The 18,508-nt window shown below is 37.6% G+C and overlaps 1 protein-coding gene and 1 long non-coding RNA gene across 3 annotated transcripts; one reads left to right on the forward strand and one right to left on the reverse strand.

Moving 5' to 3' along the window:
* The first annotated feature begins 5,131 nt into the window (after positions 1-5,131).
* LOC130724694 (uncharacterized) lies at positions 5,132-6,819 on the forward strand. The gene is made up of 3 exons (XM_057575978.1): positions 5,132-5,314; positions 5,408-5,496; positions 6,478-6,819. The coding sequence occupies exons 1-3, from the start codon at positions 5,285-5,287 to the stop codon at positions 6,623-6,625; spliced, it is 267 nt and encodes an 88-aa protein (XP_057431961.1). The 5' UTR covers positions 5,132-5,284; the 3' UTR covers positions 6,626-6,819.
* A 1,227-nt stretch (positions 6,820-8,046) lies between these two features.
* Positions 8,047-10,754, reverse strand: LOC130721835 (uncharacterized). 2 transcript variants are annotated; one of them, XR_009013667.1, is made up of 5 exons: positions 10,717-10,754; positions 9,832-9,987; positions 9,438-9,503; positions 8,660-8,778; positions 8,047-8,321 (listed from the first exon to the last, which is right to left on the reverse strand). It is a non-coding gene; the product is annotated as an uncharacterized LOC130721835 (long non-coding RNA). The 2 variants fall into 2 exon arrangements; XR_009013668.1 differs by having other exon boundaries at positions 9,438-9,509.
* Positions 10,755-18,508: the final 7,754 nt, after the last annotated feature.

Below are 18,508 nucleotides of genomic sequence, written 5' to 3' on the forward strand. Positions count from 1 at the left end.
AGGAACATAGTATATTAAAATTGGATAGATAAAAAAAAAACAGCAGCATCACAATGAAACACAATAAATGACGATACCCAAATACCCAATTAAGAAAAAAATGATGAAAATTTCCTTAAAGTCTATAAACTAAGTGAAATAGAAGGAAGCAGCATCTATGAAAAATGGAGAAGGACTAAGATTGATGATAAAGAATTTTGGAAAGACTAAAATTAGGGTGAGAATTATGTGTGGATACTCATATCTTACTAAAATTGCTATGTGTGCGGGTGATTGAGTTAAAAATATTTCAAAAATGTTTTATGATGTTATAAAAACTACTTTCAATAAAACAAATTTTTTTCAGAAACCAAAACTATGAAATTTTTTATAAGAACCATTTTAGAATATAGTGTGTAAATCTTAAATCAGGGACCAAATATATTTAACCCTTTGAAATGTAACAAAAAGACATTATAATTATAGATAGCTTTTTATTTTAAAAAAGTTACGATTATTACTATTTATAAAAAGAAAATTATCAAAATAATTTCTCATGCAATCAATAAATCTATTGTTTGAGATTTACTTATTGAAATTTAAAAAGTTGGTGAGTAGTCGTAGTGTAGTTCAACACTTCATCTCTTAAGTAAGTGGTTGAGAGTTCGAATCTTAACTCTTGTTACACTGACATTAAACAAATGACTAATCTTATGGTTACCAAATGTGGGAATACCTTAATCAATCTAGAAAAATAAAATTCAATTTAAAAAAATAGAAGTTTTAAAAATATTTTTAAAGATCGAAATAGAATGTTTTTTTCCTTCAAACAAAACTATATAGACATTTTCTTTTCAAAGTTTACGCACCTATTTTTTTTCGACAACAGAAAGCTTTATTGATAGAAGAATGTTTATGAGAACAACCCTCTCATGAAAAAGGGGACCAAAGGCCAATACAAACCAGATACCACATATAATCAAAGTCCCACTCCCTTGCCATGCAAAATAGCACGCCCTGCATCCACCCCAGTTATCTCACATCTTCTTTTTGCAGATGACAGTATTGTCTTTGCCCGGGCAACGCCGGAGGAAGCTACAACGGTTTTGAACGTGATTTCTTCTTACGAGCGGGTGTCCGGTCAGGTCATCAATTTGACAAATCGATGCTCTCCTGTAGCCGAAATGTGCTTAGTCCTTGTTTTGATGAGCTAAAAACGCTTTTGGGTGGAAAGGTTGTAGATAGCTATGACAGATATTTGGGAATACCTACCATCATTGGTAAGTCAAAAACCCAAAGTTTCCAATTTGTCAAGGAAAGAGTATGGAAAAAACTGAAGGGTTGGAAGGAACGCTCTCTGTCTCGTGCGGGGAGAGAGGTGCTGATTAAAGCGGTCGCTCAAGCTATTCCCTCTTACATTATGTCTTGTTTTTTATTACTTGATGGTTTATGTGCAGATATTGAGAGGATGATCTGTAAATTTTACTAGAGTGGTGATGCATCCCGTAGGATTATTCATGGGCTCAAGTGGGACTCTCTTTGTAGGTTCAAGCTTGATGGTGGTATAGGTTTTCGGGATTTCAAAGCGTTCAACATGGCTTTGGTCGGGAAAACTTGGTGGAGAATTTTGAAGCATCCAGATTCTATGTTGGGTAAAGTTTTTCAAATATGTGTATTTTCCTCAATCTACTATTTTTATGGCAAAGAAGCATGGGCGTCCAAGCTATGCATGGACAAGCATCTTCCGCACTAAGTGGATTTTTGAGGAAGGAGCTCGATGGAGGGTAGACAACGGAAGGAGTATTGATTTGTGGAAGGATAAATGGATTCCGAGTGGAACCCAAACTGTCTTTAGAGAAGATTTAGAAACTGATGCAAATTTGCTTACTGTTTCATATTTATTTGTTGCTAATTTGCAGGTTTGGAACAGGAACCTGGTTGAGTTTGTGTTTTGGCCTCCGACGGCGCATGAGATTTTACAAATCCTTCTCCCTATGCGTCCGTCCTGTGATGTTCTTTTCTGGCCATTTACAAGCGATGGTGGATACACAACTAAGTCCGCTTATGGCTTCATTCGTCAGAGGCGTATTTAGTCGGAGCCTTCCTCTTCTTCAGGACAGCAACCCCATGCTCGTTTCTGGAAGGCTTTGTGGTCTGTGGATGCTCTCCCTCGGTGTAAGGAACTAGCTTGGAGAGTGGCTAAAAAGATGGTACATGTGTGTTATGCTCTCCGTGTTCGTGGAATGCAAGTTGAGGAAGAATGTCCATTCTGTTGTGTGAATCCAGAAACGGTTACACACGTCCTCTTCACGTGCCCGATGGTCACCCGATGGTGGTTTGCATCACCCATGGGTGTGCGGTTCCGGTCGAGTGATGAGCCTGCAGATTTCCTGCAGCAAATCTTCGACCAGCAAGATGATCAGTTGGTGGGGCGGTGCTTCACCTTCCTGTACGTTATTTGGGAGCTCTGTAATGCCGTGATACACCAGCAAAAGCAACCGGAGTTCGATGGGATCATGGCGCGTTTCAACAGCCTACTTTCGACAGCAGAGGATGTCGTTATGGTGAGCACACCGGTGGATAGTAACACATTATCACGGCTCCATGGATCAGACCTGGTGAGGATATAATTAAAATTAATTTTGATGCCTCTTGGGTTCAGAATGCTGCCACGACACTTGGCTTTGTTGCTAGGAATAACTTAGCTCAAGTCATGGCAGCAGCAGTGGTGTTTCCTGTTGATGCTCCCTCACCCATTTAGCTGAGGCTTTAGCTTTCCGATGATCCCTCTCTTTGGCCAAGGATCTCGGGTTCCAAAAGGTGTGTCTTGAGACGGATTGTCTACAGCTTTTTGAGACTTGGCAGAAGGCGAAGAAGAGTGATTCGTATTTATTTTCTATTATTAGTGATTGTAGAGACTTAGTCTCATCGTTTTTGTATTTAGTTATTTCTTTTGTCTGTCGTACCGACAATTCTGTAGCCGATCACTTGGCTAAGAACTCCTCAAAATTCCATAACACTGTTTGGATTGAAGAGGTGCCGCCGGAGTTGGAGTCTTTGATTAATGTTGATGTACTAGCCTCTATGGCAACTTTATTTTTCTTTCAATGAATTTCCCAGTTTCAAAAAAAAGAAAAGTCTCACCCCCTTGAAAAGAAACACACTTAGGAGATGTGCCTCGTTTTTAACCTTACTAGAAAAAACTCATTTGTGATAAAAACTTAGTGAAGAAAAAAAAAACTACACGCACGCCTAAGAGAGTGTCTTTGATACATTAACCCCTTTACCACCATTTAAAGGTACGTAAAGACCATATATATAATAAAAACCCCCTAAGCTGATATCAAGATCCAAATCTGCAAGCTATTATGCCAGCCTCGTAGCCAACAGGATGCCATACCATGAGAAATCCCCTCACCAAACGCTGGAACCAACTGAAGTCCTTTTTTACGGCACACTATTTAACAAAACCAGCCAAAAAAACTAAAAAAATCACATAAACTACTGTAATAAATAGTCCATCTGCATAAATCCTTTTTCTCCACATATACCCTTCGATAAAAATCACAGCAGCACTTTTCAACTTAATGTAGCACACTATTTTACGGCACCTGTTTTACAGTCCAAAACAAACAAAACAAAAACCGGGGACCTTCAACCCTGTGGCCGCTACCTTTCCAATTCATATTCTGTTGGCTCTGCGCCCATTTTATAGCATCAACATTCAATTCCAAGGGGCCAACTCATCTTCTTGTGCTACATTCCTCTCCCCATAAATTCCATGCTCTTCTGGTTTTCTTCATAACCTGTTAATTTTCTCTCTATTTAGAAGCTATCTATAGTTTTTTCTTCAATTCTGCTCTGAAAATGGAATGCTGTATCATCAATAGGCTCAAGGCTCAGCCTTTCTGGTTCGTTATGATCTTCGCTGTGGGTTTATTCACAATTCTGAGATTCACTTTGGTTTTATCCAAACGGGTCTATTTCCAATCATCTCTCAGGGCTACCAAAAGTCTCAAAGAGTGAATTATACAAATATCATCTCTACAGAATTGAGAGTTACATATGAAGGTCCCAGGGAATCATAATATATACTGTATCAGTGAATCAACATCATCTCCTTTATCTACTTACTACCAAGTACCAACTATATTTGTAATTTCGTATCCTTACTTCATTTGGTTATTGTTTATTTTTCTATGTTTGAGGTCACCTTTTTAATGTATTTAATATTTATAAGCTAAACCATGTTCGCTGGGAGTTACAGCTGTTAATCAAAATATTCAAATATAGTACAAAAAATAGAGGATTCTCGATATGAGATTAGAGTTTACTTATTTAGTCAGATTGAAGTGTGTTTGGTCAGATTGAAGTGTGTTCATAGACATAGAAAAAGTGTAAGTTTGAAAAATATTCGGTTTCTTTTTACTCGATAAGGCATCTTACAAACATTTTAGCGTTCTTTAATATAAGACTCTCTAATAAATTTTAAAAGTAATTATTATGCTTTTTCAAATACACCTCTTGTATTAATATATGAGATATATTGAGACTCAATCAAAAGTAAAATGTTTAAGTTGGAGCGAAACATGCTTAAATTACTTATGAGTTGTTTAAATTCTATGTGACAGCTTAAGCTGACCAGAATAATATTTAAACAACCTAACTAGTAACTCATGGTTGAAGATGTTCTTACCCTTTAAAAATGCATGTAATTCTTAGGCAACAATCTTCACGCAATTTTTTTTTTGAATGGGTCTTCATCTCTTCACACAAATTAAAAATTAGATGATAGTATTAATTATTATTTTTTCATTTAAAAAAAAAATAATCCTTTAATATTTCGCAGAAGTTTCGGGATGACGCACAGAACAAAGTTCATCCTTCAAAAGGAGGAATAATGTCACGTTGGCCAAAAGTAAGTCGGTGATTGGTTGGCACACACGAAATAATAATTAAAAAAAGGAATAATGAAAGAATATTCTAGAAAGCAGAGGTGGAAATTGAAAGCCAAAGAAAAAGGAAAGCCATTCATTGGTTCCGAAATTCAAAGAAAACAAGTGGCGGCGGTCACACATTGCTGACCCGTCCATTCGTTATTTGCATTACTTTATTGATTCTACCTTAATCTCTCGGGTTAACACCATCGTTTTCGTATCACCTTCACATATATAAACCCCTCTTTCTCAATTTCAACTTTCACCTTTCTTTTGCTCCGCGTCCTTTCTTCTCGTCGCGGGGTGCATCGATCGTGATCAATCTTCTCTACTCTCTCTTTGATCTTGTTCCTGTCTCTATTCTCAACATGGCTGCCAATAGATGGATTAGACCTGAGGTATGTAGCTTCCGTATTCTCATGCAATTTTTGTGTATTTTATGTGGTTGTGATTGATGATCTGTATCTAATTTTTCATGAGTTTTGCTTCAGGTATTCCCACTTTTTGCCACTGTTGGCATCGCTGTTGGGATCTGCGGGATGCAACTTGTTAGGAATATAAGCACCAATCCAGAAGTCAGGTTTGTATAGATCTTTCATCCAAATTTCGTTCTTGTATTAGTGTTGGACTTCTTTCTTTCTGATCTATTCTTTCGTTGCTAGAGATCTAGAATTTCCTCGATCATAATCAATCGTTAGAATGCTGTGTTAATTAGGGTTTAAATTGTGCTTGCGGCAGTGTTATCAAATATCCGCCATGAGAGTTTCTCATGACGGTTTCTTGACTTTCTGCTATGGCCAATATCCCGCTATATGGCCGTTATATTCCGCCATTATTTGTCATATATGGCGGAATTTTGGCTTTCCACCATGACCCGTCATATGCAATTAACAACACTGGCTTGCGGTTGGGCGTGGGATTGTTGCTGGGTTTTGGAATTGTAAATAATTTCAGGTTGTGTGGTTGCAATTGCTTGCAAGCAGCATTTTGAAACCCTGATAAAGGCAAAAATCATAAAAGTGAAAATTTTGGGTAAATAATTAGAGTTAATTGTCAGATTTGGAAAAGATCAAAAATCAATTAGTAGGTGGCATGATTTGTATGGAAGAAGATGTTGATACCTTTCTCTGGTTCTACGATTATAATCCTCTACAGTTCTGAAATGAAATGCATGGATCTAAATCTTCATTTATATTATAGAATAATATATTCAAAACTAAATTTATAAAAGACCTATAAAATTTCAACTCCACATGATGCGAACCTTGAGTCTATAGCGTAGCGCCCTGGAGGTTCACGGCTACTTCACTATTCACCGCTATTTGATGCTATAGCGTCGCAATAGCGCTTGAAATAGAGTTTTTTGGCTTGACGCTATGCTACGCGCTATCCGCCATTAACAACCCTGCCCCAGTATGTGATTTTTTTTATTGTGGAGGAATCAGTTCAATGATATATTGTGTTGGTTTGATGTATATTTTTATATGATGCAGCGTATGATAAAGATATATGCTTCATTTGGAACCCTTTTGTTGATATCTGAATTTGATTATGCTTTCAGGGTAACCAAACAGAATAGAGCTGCAGGAATTCTTGACAATTTCGAAGAGGGTGAGAAATATTCACAGCACTTCGTGAGGAAGTTTGTCCGCGGCAAGGACACTCAGATTATGCCATCCATCAACAAATTCTTCTCTGATCCAAACTAAATTGAATGCCCAACTTTCTGCTATAAAAAATTGATTCCCGGGATTCATTTTTAGCTTTCAAGTAATTGTGATTTGAGAATTAGGACAAAGGAATTTGACATTTCAGATAAAAGATACATACATGATGGTTGTGTAAATCATTGATGGATGACATTCAATGTCTTGAATAAAGTTTTATACTTTTCATTTAGAAATGGTCTCAGATTTCGTTGATATTGTTAGATAATTTCAAGCTTCTAATTTATATCAGTTCCTAAGACAAGAATGAAGAAAGAGCTAACCCTATTTATTACCACCTAATAAGGGCGTGTTAGTGTAAATTGCATTGTTGAGCGTTTTATTTTTGGGTTAAATATGTTTAGTCCCAGACACAAACACCCTCATCTAAAGTGGTTCTTTGAAAATATTTTTATAGCTTTGTTAAAAAAATTTTTTTTATAGCTTTTTATCCCTCACATTTTTTTTTGGAAAAAGTCCCTGTGATGTCATAATTCATTAGTGAAACTTCTTCAAATATAATCTACCCAGGTCGACATTTTTCTTCCAATTTAGTCCCTCAAATTTTATTTTCATCAATTTCAGTCTTTCTGTTCATCATCTTCATCTTCTTCCCACACCTTAACTCCTAGATCTAGAAATCAAGAGCACTCACTCTTATAAGTCAACACAACCTTGAATCTTCACACACACACACCACAACTCCAAAATCCAGAAATTACGAGCATTCACTCCTATACGTCAACTCAATCCACAAATCATTAACATCATTTATGTTCATTGAGTAACTCATTTAAGGTTCTGACCTTCATCTTGATATACACTTTCTACCCAAAGGTGAACGACTAATTTTTACTTCATTAAGAAAGCTTATGTTGAGTTTTTTTAGATGAGTCAAATTATTGTATTCACATTTAGCACAAGGGTACTAAACCTAAATACAAAGGAGAAGAAAAAGAAAAGCTAACAAAAATACTACAACCAAAGTAAGACAAACAGAAATTCTAGAAGACCAAAAATGCATAAAGCATGGACAGCTACTACACAGAAAAAAGAATGGAGTCACCACACAAAAACTACCCACCCAACGGCAAATACAACCCAACTAGCACTACAAAAAAAAACGTTATTTAGTGGGGTTTTTTTTGCATTTAGTGGGGGTTTTCAACCCCCGCGAGTTACTTAGCGGGGGTTTTGAAAAATCCCGAAGTTACACTCGCCACAAATTATTAGCGGCGTTTTTCAGCAAATCCTGGTACCTGCAGATGCATTTAGCGGCGGTTTTTAGCAGCGGTTTTCAACCTCCCTTAAATGCAAGAGATTATTTACCGCTTTAAATCTCCCTTGGCTACTAGAGTTTATTCTTGGGACATTTTTAACCTCATAATCCAAACATCCATAGAGAGAAACTTAAAGTTGCAATATCCAAAACAACAAAACAGTTCAAATAAAGAAACAAACCCATGGACAACTTTCAATCCAAAATAACTCATACACAACTCTCAATCCAAGAAGTTAAAAATTATAACAACTGATGAACCGCTGGAAAGGAGAAATATCATACTTGTACACTTGTGAAACAATATAAAGAAGTTAAAACAGCAATAATCAGCACATTCCTTTGGCTTGCATGCATACATAGAGTAAAGAGAGAATGACCTGTCTGTTATCATGTCAAGCACGGCTCCAAAGGTTGACACTGAATCAAAAAAGTAATGATACAAAATGAAGAAAAAAAATGAAAATGCCAGATTAATAGATTGTTTTATTATAAGGAACAATTGCTTTGAAAATTTAAAAAGAAAAAAGAAAAATAAGAGTAAGGAGATGAGAGTTTCCCTAATTGCACAGTAAGGGCATACTTCACACTTTGTGGTTGTGGCAAACAAGCTTAGATTAGCTTGTTTACAGTTTTTTAAATGAATTCACCTTTCATTTTCTAATTATTTGAACTTAACACTTTCGTTTTCTAATTATTTACACCTATTGCATCAACATGCTAATTATTTAAAGATAATGAAAGCATAACACTTTTACCTATTGCGAAGAAACTTCAACTGATGGTGTAGGCTCTATATGTGCTGGAGGATATGCTCCACATTGTGGTTCAACGCTGATTTTTGTCAGACTTTGGAAACGCTTGACCTTTGCCATGACTGCATAAACAAAGCAAAAACACTGAGAATTAGGCTATTGCAAGAGTATAATTTCTATGTTGTAGCAGAGACAACAACAGACCTTATTCGGATCTTTCTTAGCAGAAATGATAATAGTAGTATTACTGACCACAACATAGATTTACATCATCATTTAGATGGTCCGTAGCCAATGACACATACTCATCATCAAGGCTACACAATTGGTCAAGCTCTTTCATATACATCCTCAGGATAGATTGTTCACTGTTATGCAATTGTCTCCACTAACATATTTTACATGCAGTGTTTTAACCATTAGTATAGAAACCAAGGACATTAGCTAGAACTGTTACAATCAAAATTATCACGACCTTCACAGGTAGAGAAGTCAAAAAATAGAAGAGAGATTTTTGCATGAGAAAGGGAAGAATGACTTTAAATTTATCTCAAGGTAAATGAAAACTGAAACAAACATCAAACCAAACCCATTACATTTTGCACTAAGCATATTTCAATTTAAAGGTCAGTACACAATATGTAAGTTCTCCTCTTGGAAAATCCAATGCAGAACATCCTCAATATGTAATTATCAGTGGTATTCACATCCACATGAGATTTGATAAGAATAATTTAAGACAAATATAGTGATCAAAAGAAGCCTTAGAAACCTATCATACCCAGAAATTTGTCAGAACATTTCTCCCTTGAACGTCTTCATCTCTGAATGCATGTTCCTCATCACCCTGAAGCTCAGCAAATGAAATCGCAAATGGTCATGTTTAAGTCGTTCTGAAACTATCTGTTAATTGAAAACTTAATCTATATAAGTACGCAAAATCATATATACACCAATCACATACCACAATAAGCAAGAAATTGATCAATTTCCAGAAACAAATCCAATCACCAATACACAAATCAACAATGAGAATCACAAACAAATGCAGAGATAGAGAGAGAACAGAGAGAGAAATGCAAATACCGTGTGAGTAAAATTGCATAGATATCGAATGAACCTAAAACAAAGAACTAATTTGAATGAAACAAGATAACTGATTTGAATGTAACTACCAGATATGCCCGGCTTCAGGTGAACGTGTCGTTCGTGAGGGAACAACAGCCAGGTGCGAAAGACATTTGCAGCATATGGGTTGTGTCTCATTTTGAGGCTCTGCTCCTTCTCCCATCCCTTCTTCCAGTTTTAAGAGGGATATGGGGTCCTCCAAGCTGCAACAAAGTAATTTAAAACACTTAAGAGGCTTCCAAATTTCAGCAGATGATGAATTATAAATAAATTCTTATTTACTCCTAAGTAATATATAAACATTACTAATTCATTTATACACATGTAAAAAACATATCTGGACTAAATAAGCCTCTAGAAATACACTAGTAAAACACAATCATTACAATTTATAAGGTAAAAGTAAAACACAATCTACACTAATTGAAGTACGTGCTCACATCTTCCTCACAAACAGAGTGACTTAGCTGGTGGCTAGGAACGTCAGTTGAGTTTTTGTGCTTTCTAATGAGTTTTTGTGCTCTTGGAAATGGTGATGCCTCATGACGTGTTCCTTGTATAAAGTACACTAACAAGTAGCAGTATATATTAGCTCCATCTAAAAAAAATCATCAAATTTCATCACAACTTAACTATCCCAAATCACAAAAATTTCTATACGGCCAACATCCTACTAGGTAACAACTAACAAGGCTTTAAATCAGCTCCCCAATGATGTGATTGTAGCTATAATTTCATGATTTCGAAGGTTTTCACAATCACATTGCGACAGTAATTGTATTGTAGCTGCATCACCCACACTCATATATAACAAGAAACCCACTCATATATAACAAGAAACCCACTAATTCAGGAACAGAGAAAAATTTAAGAACATGTAGGAGTACTTTTCCAGCTATTGTAAAAGTGAAAACGAAAGTTCAAATTCTTACTTGCGAGCGTTCAAATTCTTAGCTGATTCAGATTCCTGATTCACAAAATCACAAAATCAACCGCACACAGATTACAAATTCGTAATTGAAAGAAATCATGAATATAATGATAAATTTAACTGATTGTGAAATCAACCACACTCAGAAATCATGAATATAATGATAAGAAATCAACCACACTCAGACGATAATCATGAATCAGAGATTGAAATTGAAATCATAGGAGAAAAGCAAAGCAGAGAAAGACACAACATAGAGTGAAATGTAGACCTAGGTAGAATTCTATGGTGTGAATGATGAAAACACATACAAATAATCCTGAAAATCTGATAAATCGACTGAACCCTAACTCTAAAATCGCAAAAATTGATAGATCGGTAATGGAGAAGGGAGAAGAAGAAGTGCCTGCGGTAATGGAGAAGACGAATGGTGGTTTGCGACAGTCTCGCTCTCGGTGAACGGCGGAGATAGATCGGAAGTTCTCGTCGGAAGAAGAAGAGCCTGCGGTTATGGCGGAGATGGTGAGAAGGAAAAGGAATCGAGTAAGAGTGTGAGAGTGAAATTAACGTGAGTGAGGAGAGGGTGAGAGAGCGAGTGAGTTCAGAGTGAAAATTGGGAACTATTAAACTAAATTTGAGGGGGTTATTAAAACCTCCGTAATTAATAGAAATTAATGAAACTTGCGGGGGTTTTAATAACCCCCGCTAAAAAACCCCCACTAAACAGCGAATTTTTTGTAGTGTAGCATGACCAACCCCAATAAATTAATCCCATGCACGAGATTCTCAGGAAACAACAAACCGCTAATACAGTATAGAGCAAAATATAAAAGAAAACTTCAACCAATTCCTGTTCCTGCACCAGTCCCAGCAACACAGTCGACAGACAACACACAAAATCAGATAAAACCAGAGCACACACATCACCGAATTTGTCGACCACTCAAAAAAGAATAGCCAAACCCTTTTATATTTGCTCTATTTCATTTCCATAATCTCCATTTAAACAATTCGAAAGAAAAGTCCAACAAACATTCTCCCCTCGAAACACCATTCCATTACTAATCCCCAAATTGTCCAAACAGTGGCAAGCCAAATAGACAAAACACCCAAATCCTAAAGCTCAGTCCACCCAAATTTAAACTGCAAAAAATGAGCTCGAATTGAATCAGGGAGTACCGTTTGAAATCCCAACCAATATAGTACGACTTCCACAAAGCGATAAACGCAAGAAATTAGAAGATGTGAGCCAGATTTCACAACATCAGCCAGACAAAACATGCACGCATCTGCTTATTCATTTAGAAGGACCCCGCATCTTACCAAATTATCCATGCTTTGAATGCGATCAAGAAGACACCTCCAAACAAAGGCATGCACATTAGACGGATAAAAAGATTTCCAAACAAGCTCAAAAGTCAAATCTGATACTCACGACACAGGTGCTGCAAAAAACATTAGCCGATACCATATGGACTTGGCCTCCACACCTAACCATCAATCCCGCCTACCAAAAGCGGAATAATATGGAGCATGGACAAAAACCAAGCCTGCTCACACTCACCTAACTGACGCCGCTAAGACAAATTCCAATGCCAGACACCCTGCACTGACCTCCCACAATCCCCAACCATAGCCTGTTTTTGTCTTGACAAATTATACAATCGGTAAAAGACATCCTGAGTTGCCCTGACCCCGTCCAATCTTCAAGCCAAAGCTTTATATCTTGTCTGTGTTTATTCTAATGCATTCCTTACTAGCCATTGATAGTTAATCTTTGGTGACTAGCGCTGTTACAAGGAGATATGTCGTTGTTCCACACGTATGCTTCTATTATTGTTGCGATCCGGAAGTGGTTAAGCTGCGATTGGTTGGTTACGTTGGAGCATACTCTACGAGAGGGTAAACAAGTTGCTGATTTCCTTGCCAAGGAAGGAGTCCGTGATGGTCGGAAGTTGGTGGTGCATGAGCTGCATTTGTATGGCCTTGGTCCTTTGTTGAGTGTTGATTATAGGGGTGTCGAGTTCTTGAGAGCTTAGATTTTTGCTCCATTTATTTTTCTTTCTTTTAAGCTTGTATCTACCAAAAAAAAAATTATACCATACCTGAATTGGTTAAATCACATGTTGTATTGATTGCTCAAAGCAAGATTCACATGAAGTTTATGAGAAATTAATTTTGTAATCAATAAATTCCTCTGAGAAAGAAATCATGTGTTAAAAGCATTTTACTGATCATTGTTTTGACTCTTTTGATTTGACAATTTGACAAGACACATGTTGTGTTGATTCATGTACTTGATATCATTCATTTAATTATTATGTTAACTATTTATTTTATTTTGAATGTGATATACATTCTAGTTTGAGTTGATTATGAAAGTATACTTAAATGTTTGTCACCAAAGTGACTCCTTTATATAAATTATAAGGACATTTTGTCTGTCACTTTGTTAAAGAAAATGTGTTGTTTTTCCTCTAAATTATTACATATGACAACTTCTCCAAAGAAGGCTATCTTGTATCATGATTTAGGTGAATTTATTTTTTGATTCATGCAAGGAGATGAAGGGCTTGAAATATGTTCCTGGGTACGTATGTAATAGTTGAGTTTGCTTCAACTTGATATAATAGGTGAGAAACTCTTCTTTTGTTTACATGGCCGGGATAGGCCCTAAAAAAGAACTACGCACTAGGCTCAACCGGAGGAGAGGAAATTCCCTCACCTCTATCTATCACTAGAAGATTATGGCAATCACCTAGAGGGGAAGAGAGAACATGTGTACCAAAAAGGAAGGACATGGCCGTTGTGGCAAGCCAATCTGCAACTAAGTTAGTCTCCCTCGGTGCATAGCAGCATCTGACATTACCATGGAAGGCAATTCCACCATTAATAGTATTAGCAATCTCACCATATGGTCCACTAGTAGAAGAAGCACCAGAAATCAGGTTCATTGCCTCCAAACTATCGTACTCAATGATAACACGAGGTAGATTATTGTCCAGCACGATATCAATAGCAACCTGAATCCCTGAAAGTTCTGCGAATAATGCGTTCGACGTTTCCAGCTTTTTACAGAAACCCAAAACCCAATTCCCATGGTCATCCCACAACACTCCTCCACACTCGGCTGAGCTATCCACTTTAACCGTACCATCGATATTAAATTTCAGCCATCCCGCCTCAGGTTTGCGCCATCTGCTGCCATCGGTGACCAGCCTTTGTGTCCTCGATCTATCTGTGTTTCCTAAAGCAACCGCAGGCGAGACTCCAACACCCACGCCTAAGACCCGAGGGGGAAGGGACGTCAGTGCAACCTCCTTGTGGTGCGAATCAACCACCGCAGTTGCATGTACCCTCAGGCCCGGAAACAATATGGTGCAAGGTCCGTAAAAACCGCCTCATTACGCATTCTCCCAGCTCCCAAATTGCGGTTGAAAAGGTGTGTGCCCACTCCTTCGGAAGCCCATTATCACCGCCAACCTGCAAGTTGAAGAGGATCCAGGGTTCCAGGTCCAAAGACCAGAATTGGCTCAAGCTTACACCATGCAAAAGTCCCCTCCACAGCGGCACAACCTCCCTACAATCACTGACCAAGTGCAGAAGCGAATAAGAGACTTTATTTTATAATGTAGCATTACTTTGGGTAAAGAAATTTTGTTCATTATTTTTCTTCTGAATTTAAGATTTACTATCAATTGGAGATTTTAGCATTCATATGCTTGTGTACGTTGATTGCGTTCATATTAATTAGATAATGTATGGATCTTGTAAGACCTAAATAGATTAAACGTTCGATTAATCAGTTATTTATCGGCTTATGAACGATGAGCGCTATTAAGCTTAAGTTGATGTGTTTATTGTGCCTTATGTGTTTTATATAAGAATATGATTTCTCTAACGTCCTTATGAAGATGTATGTTTAATTTGGTGAAGAATAATTGTGTCATTGCTATTATTAATTAATTTATTATTATTATTTATAAATAAATAAAAAGTGGAAGAAATAAATAATAATCACGTAAGTGACTAGAGGATAAACCAAGAATATATATATATATATGTAACTTAATAATAATATTTTGTTAACACTTTTGTTCGTTAATCACTTAAATTATGTGTTGTCCTTGGCTAAACCAAGATTTCAGTAAGCAAGTATCAATGACTTCTCTCACACTAAGTATTAGACAAGACTTTTCCCAACTAAGTATTCTACAGGACTTCTCCTCAGCAAGGTATTATCAAGGACTTCTCCTAGCCAAGTATTATCCAGGACTCCTCTAAAAAAGTATTCTAAGGACTTCTCCTTCACCAAGTATTATACAGAACTTCTCTTAAAAAGCTTTTCAAGATCGTTTGCTTCTACAAGGATCTCTTTTCACAAGAGAGATAGTAGAAAATTCTAAGCACAAGAACTGCAAATTATTGGATAAGATTTTACACCGTGATGTACTTTGAGTTCTAGATCTAGAGAGTGTGGGGTAAAAATTTGACTCTTAGGTTCTTCTCTCAGACGATGTCAAAAGATTTAACTCTTAAGCTTGCTTTTTCAGATTGAAAGTTGATTGCAGTTGAAATTCTTGTGTTGTGGTTCTTCTTCTAAAAATCTTCAAATCCTCCTTTCATATTTCAAGTGCTTCTAGGGTTTGTTGATAGCCGTTGGAGCATATGGAGCACTTCAAGTTATAGCTGTTAGATCAAATAGTCTTCTCGTCAGGTGTATTAAATGCGTTGTGTCACATGATTGAGACTTGTTGCTACAAAAAGTATCTTGTCAGCCGGTAGGTAGCACATTAAACTCTTTTCCAGTCCTTTTGTGAGAGATAGGAGAAACTTGATTTTGAAAATGTTGTACTTGTTTCCTTGATCATAGTGCTTTGTAGAGTATCACATGATTCTTTGCACTTGACTTTCTTCACAAGAATGTCAGAGAAATTTCTTTAGTTTGAAGTTGCTGCTTTTTCTCCAGACATTGCTTTCATAGGTCAACTTTGAGATAGATGATGAAAATCTTCATTGAGTGTAGTCTTCTCTTGATCCGACGATCTAGCAGATTTGGCTCTTCTTTGCTAGTGTTGAGTGTCTTGCAGCTTTGACATTTCTTCTCTTGTGTGGTCTGTCTTTTGACATTGTCTTTCACTTGATGACCAGAAAGTGAGGATGTGAGTCAAAGTGTTATTTCCTGAAATATCATTCATATGAAATTTTTAACCATCACACTTGTACTCTTGAAAATTTGGCTCTTCTTCGCTAGTGTTGAATGTCTTGCAGCTTTGACATTTCTTGTCTTGTGTGATCTGTCTTCTGGCATTGTCTTGCGCTTGATGACCAGATAGTGAGGGATGTGAGTCAAAGTGTTATTTCCTGAAATATAATTCATATGAAATTTTTAACCATTACACTTATACTCTTAAAAATTGTTATCATTTAAAATATGATAAAAGATGTATTTAGCGTTTGGACTTAACAATAATTGGTTAAATAAATTATTTGATTATTTTTTAATATTGGAAGTGGCCGAAAATAATTAAGTAATTCGGTAGTTGGAATATAGTTTTAATTGTTATTATATTTTTGAAATAAATAAGGATCTATTAGACATAAAATATTTGGCTTGAAAATATGATTTAAATAATAATTTAGTTGAAGTAATTATTTTACCTTATAGTTAGGCCTAGTCGAGATTTTGGTTAATGGAGCTAAATTAGAAATTATATTCTAAGTATTAAGACTTAGAAAAAATATTAAATGTTGGGGTTTGGAATGGTTGGGAAATGCTACAGTTTCCTGCATGCTTAATATTGAATTGCGTGTGGTTGATAACATGAATAAATGTTATACTTTGTGGTATTGCTTGTTGATAACATTCTATATTTGATCTTGTTCTTGTTGAGGCCATGACTTTTGTTGTTGAGACATTGTAGTAACACATGAGGCCGACGAGGGCTCCTGAGCGATGTGGAATGGACAATGAGCGGCTCCAAGTAGGCTTCTAGGCGGAGGGACACATGAATGAACCGATCTTGCACTCGAAAAATAGGTATTCTAAAAGTGTATATGTATGAGACTATACAGTTGATGAGAGCATAAGAAATTTTGTTGGTACATGTTGCCTTGCATTTTGTCAAAACAACCGATTGTCGAAGCAGATGTCGTGGCATCTGATTCCGTGAAGCTAGGGCATCAGTCCTTAGCTTGAGTTTCTGTCGTGGGCCCTCTGAAGATTATCTGAAGATATGTTTTCGAGTTACTTAAGGTGCAAGTAGTTATTCCAGAAGGGTTTTAGTTATGGGTTGTTATTTGTTGAAACAATCTTTGTTAAAAGATTGGATTCTATCTTTACTTGTGCAAGAAGTAAACCAAATCTATCAAGATTGCGTTTTGAATTGCTGTTGCTGCAATCTGTTACTTCAGCCCATGCTAACCCTAGAGCCCATGCTACCGCTGCTGAAGTCTATAAAAGGATGAAGGCCTAAAACTTGAAGACGACCGAAGCTAAATGTAACACCCCGATTTCCAGGTGTCACTTAAGTAACTAAAAATAAACTTTACGCGGAAAACAGGTAATTTTTTTTTCGTTTGATTCCTTTTAATTAAAGCGATAGAAAATAAAGACATAACCCAGCATCTAAACTAACCGATATACAAATATAAACAGGTACAGCCTCAGCTGCACGTCAACGTCACGCGCACTCGCAGTGACCCCAAGTAGTGTGCCCGTAGGCAAATATGTACAGAACCAGTAATGTAAGTAAAAGTTTTACGTACAGTCATCCAATGAGAAAGTCGGCTCCAAAATGGCCTAAACAAAAGACCCCTATAGTCCGACAGACTCTCTGTGATTCCTCATCAAGAGAACCACACCAAAAAGCCATGCATCAGGAACCTACCCTGTCCCAAAAGTAAGACGAATCAGAGCTCTACACAAAATATGACGCTGCCTCACCTACCCTCCCAGTATCGCTCATAGCTCCTCCTCCTCTCCCTCGTCGCTCGGCGAATAGCTGTCCACATCGCTGTCGGAGTCCGAGTCGGAATCCACCGTGATCATCTCGGTGTCCAAGTCCACGACCTCCCTCCTAACTGTCCTGCGCACCGTCCTAGTCAAGCCCGTCTCAACATCCACCTCTCCAGTAAGAACATCCTCCTCCACCACCCGAACCAGGGGTTCCACACGGTAGCCGCGCGGTGGAGTAAAAGGAAAACGACGTGAGGCAGATGGAACAACAGACTCCCTCTTTGGCTCCACGAGCCTCGAGGATGACGCCATGTCGGTAGGATCGATAGCAGTAGTAGGAGGTGGCGCAACAGGTGCAGCAACATCAACCTAGATCTCGGATGGGTCCTCGTCATCGGAAGAAGATGAAGTCGGAGGTGGTGCAGGTGGTCCTCGACCAGTACCTGATCCACAGCGAACTGAAGGCAGCAAGTCAAAGCTCAGCTCCATGCGTCGTAGCACTCCCCTCGTCAAACGTCAACGCTCGTATGTCCGGTCCTCCATGAACCTTCCCCGGTACGTCGCTCGATGATCCACAGCATCGATCACCCAAGCGGTGGGGGCATGACGGTCCACCAACTCAAACCTGATCCCCCCGAGGGAGAGACCATCGAAAACCACTCCGCCATCGACATCTGGCAGCATGCCGACCGCCCAAACACAAACATGAAACCAAAGCCAAGGCGCTAGGGTCAACTCACGGAAATAAGTAATTATACACTTGACGAACGCACTGTCGCGGGTGCGTGTCAAAGTATTTTTGCTTTGAATGCAGTACAAGGTGTTAACACTAGGA

Source organism: Lotus japonicus, chromosome 6, assembly GCF_012489685.1.
Source record: "Lotus japonicus ecotype B-129 chromosome 6, LjGifu_v1.2".
NCBI lineage: Eukaryota > Viridiplantae > Streptophyta > Magnoliopsida > Fabales > Fabaceae > Lotus > Lotus japonicus.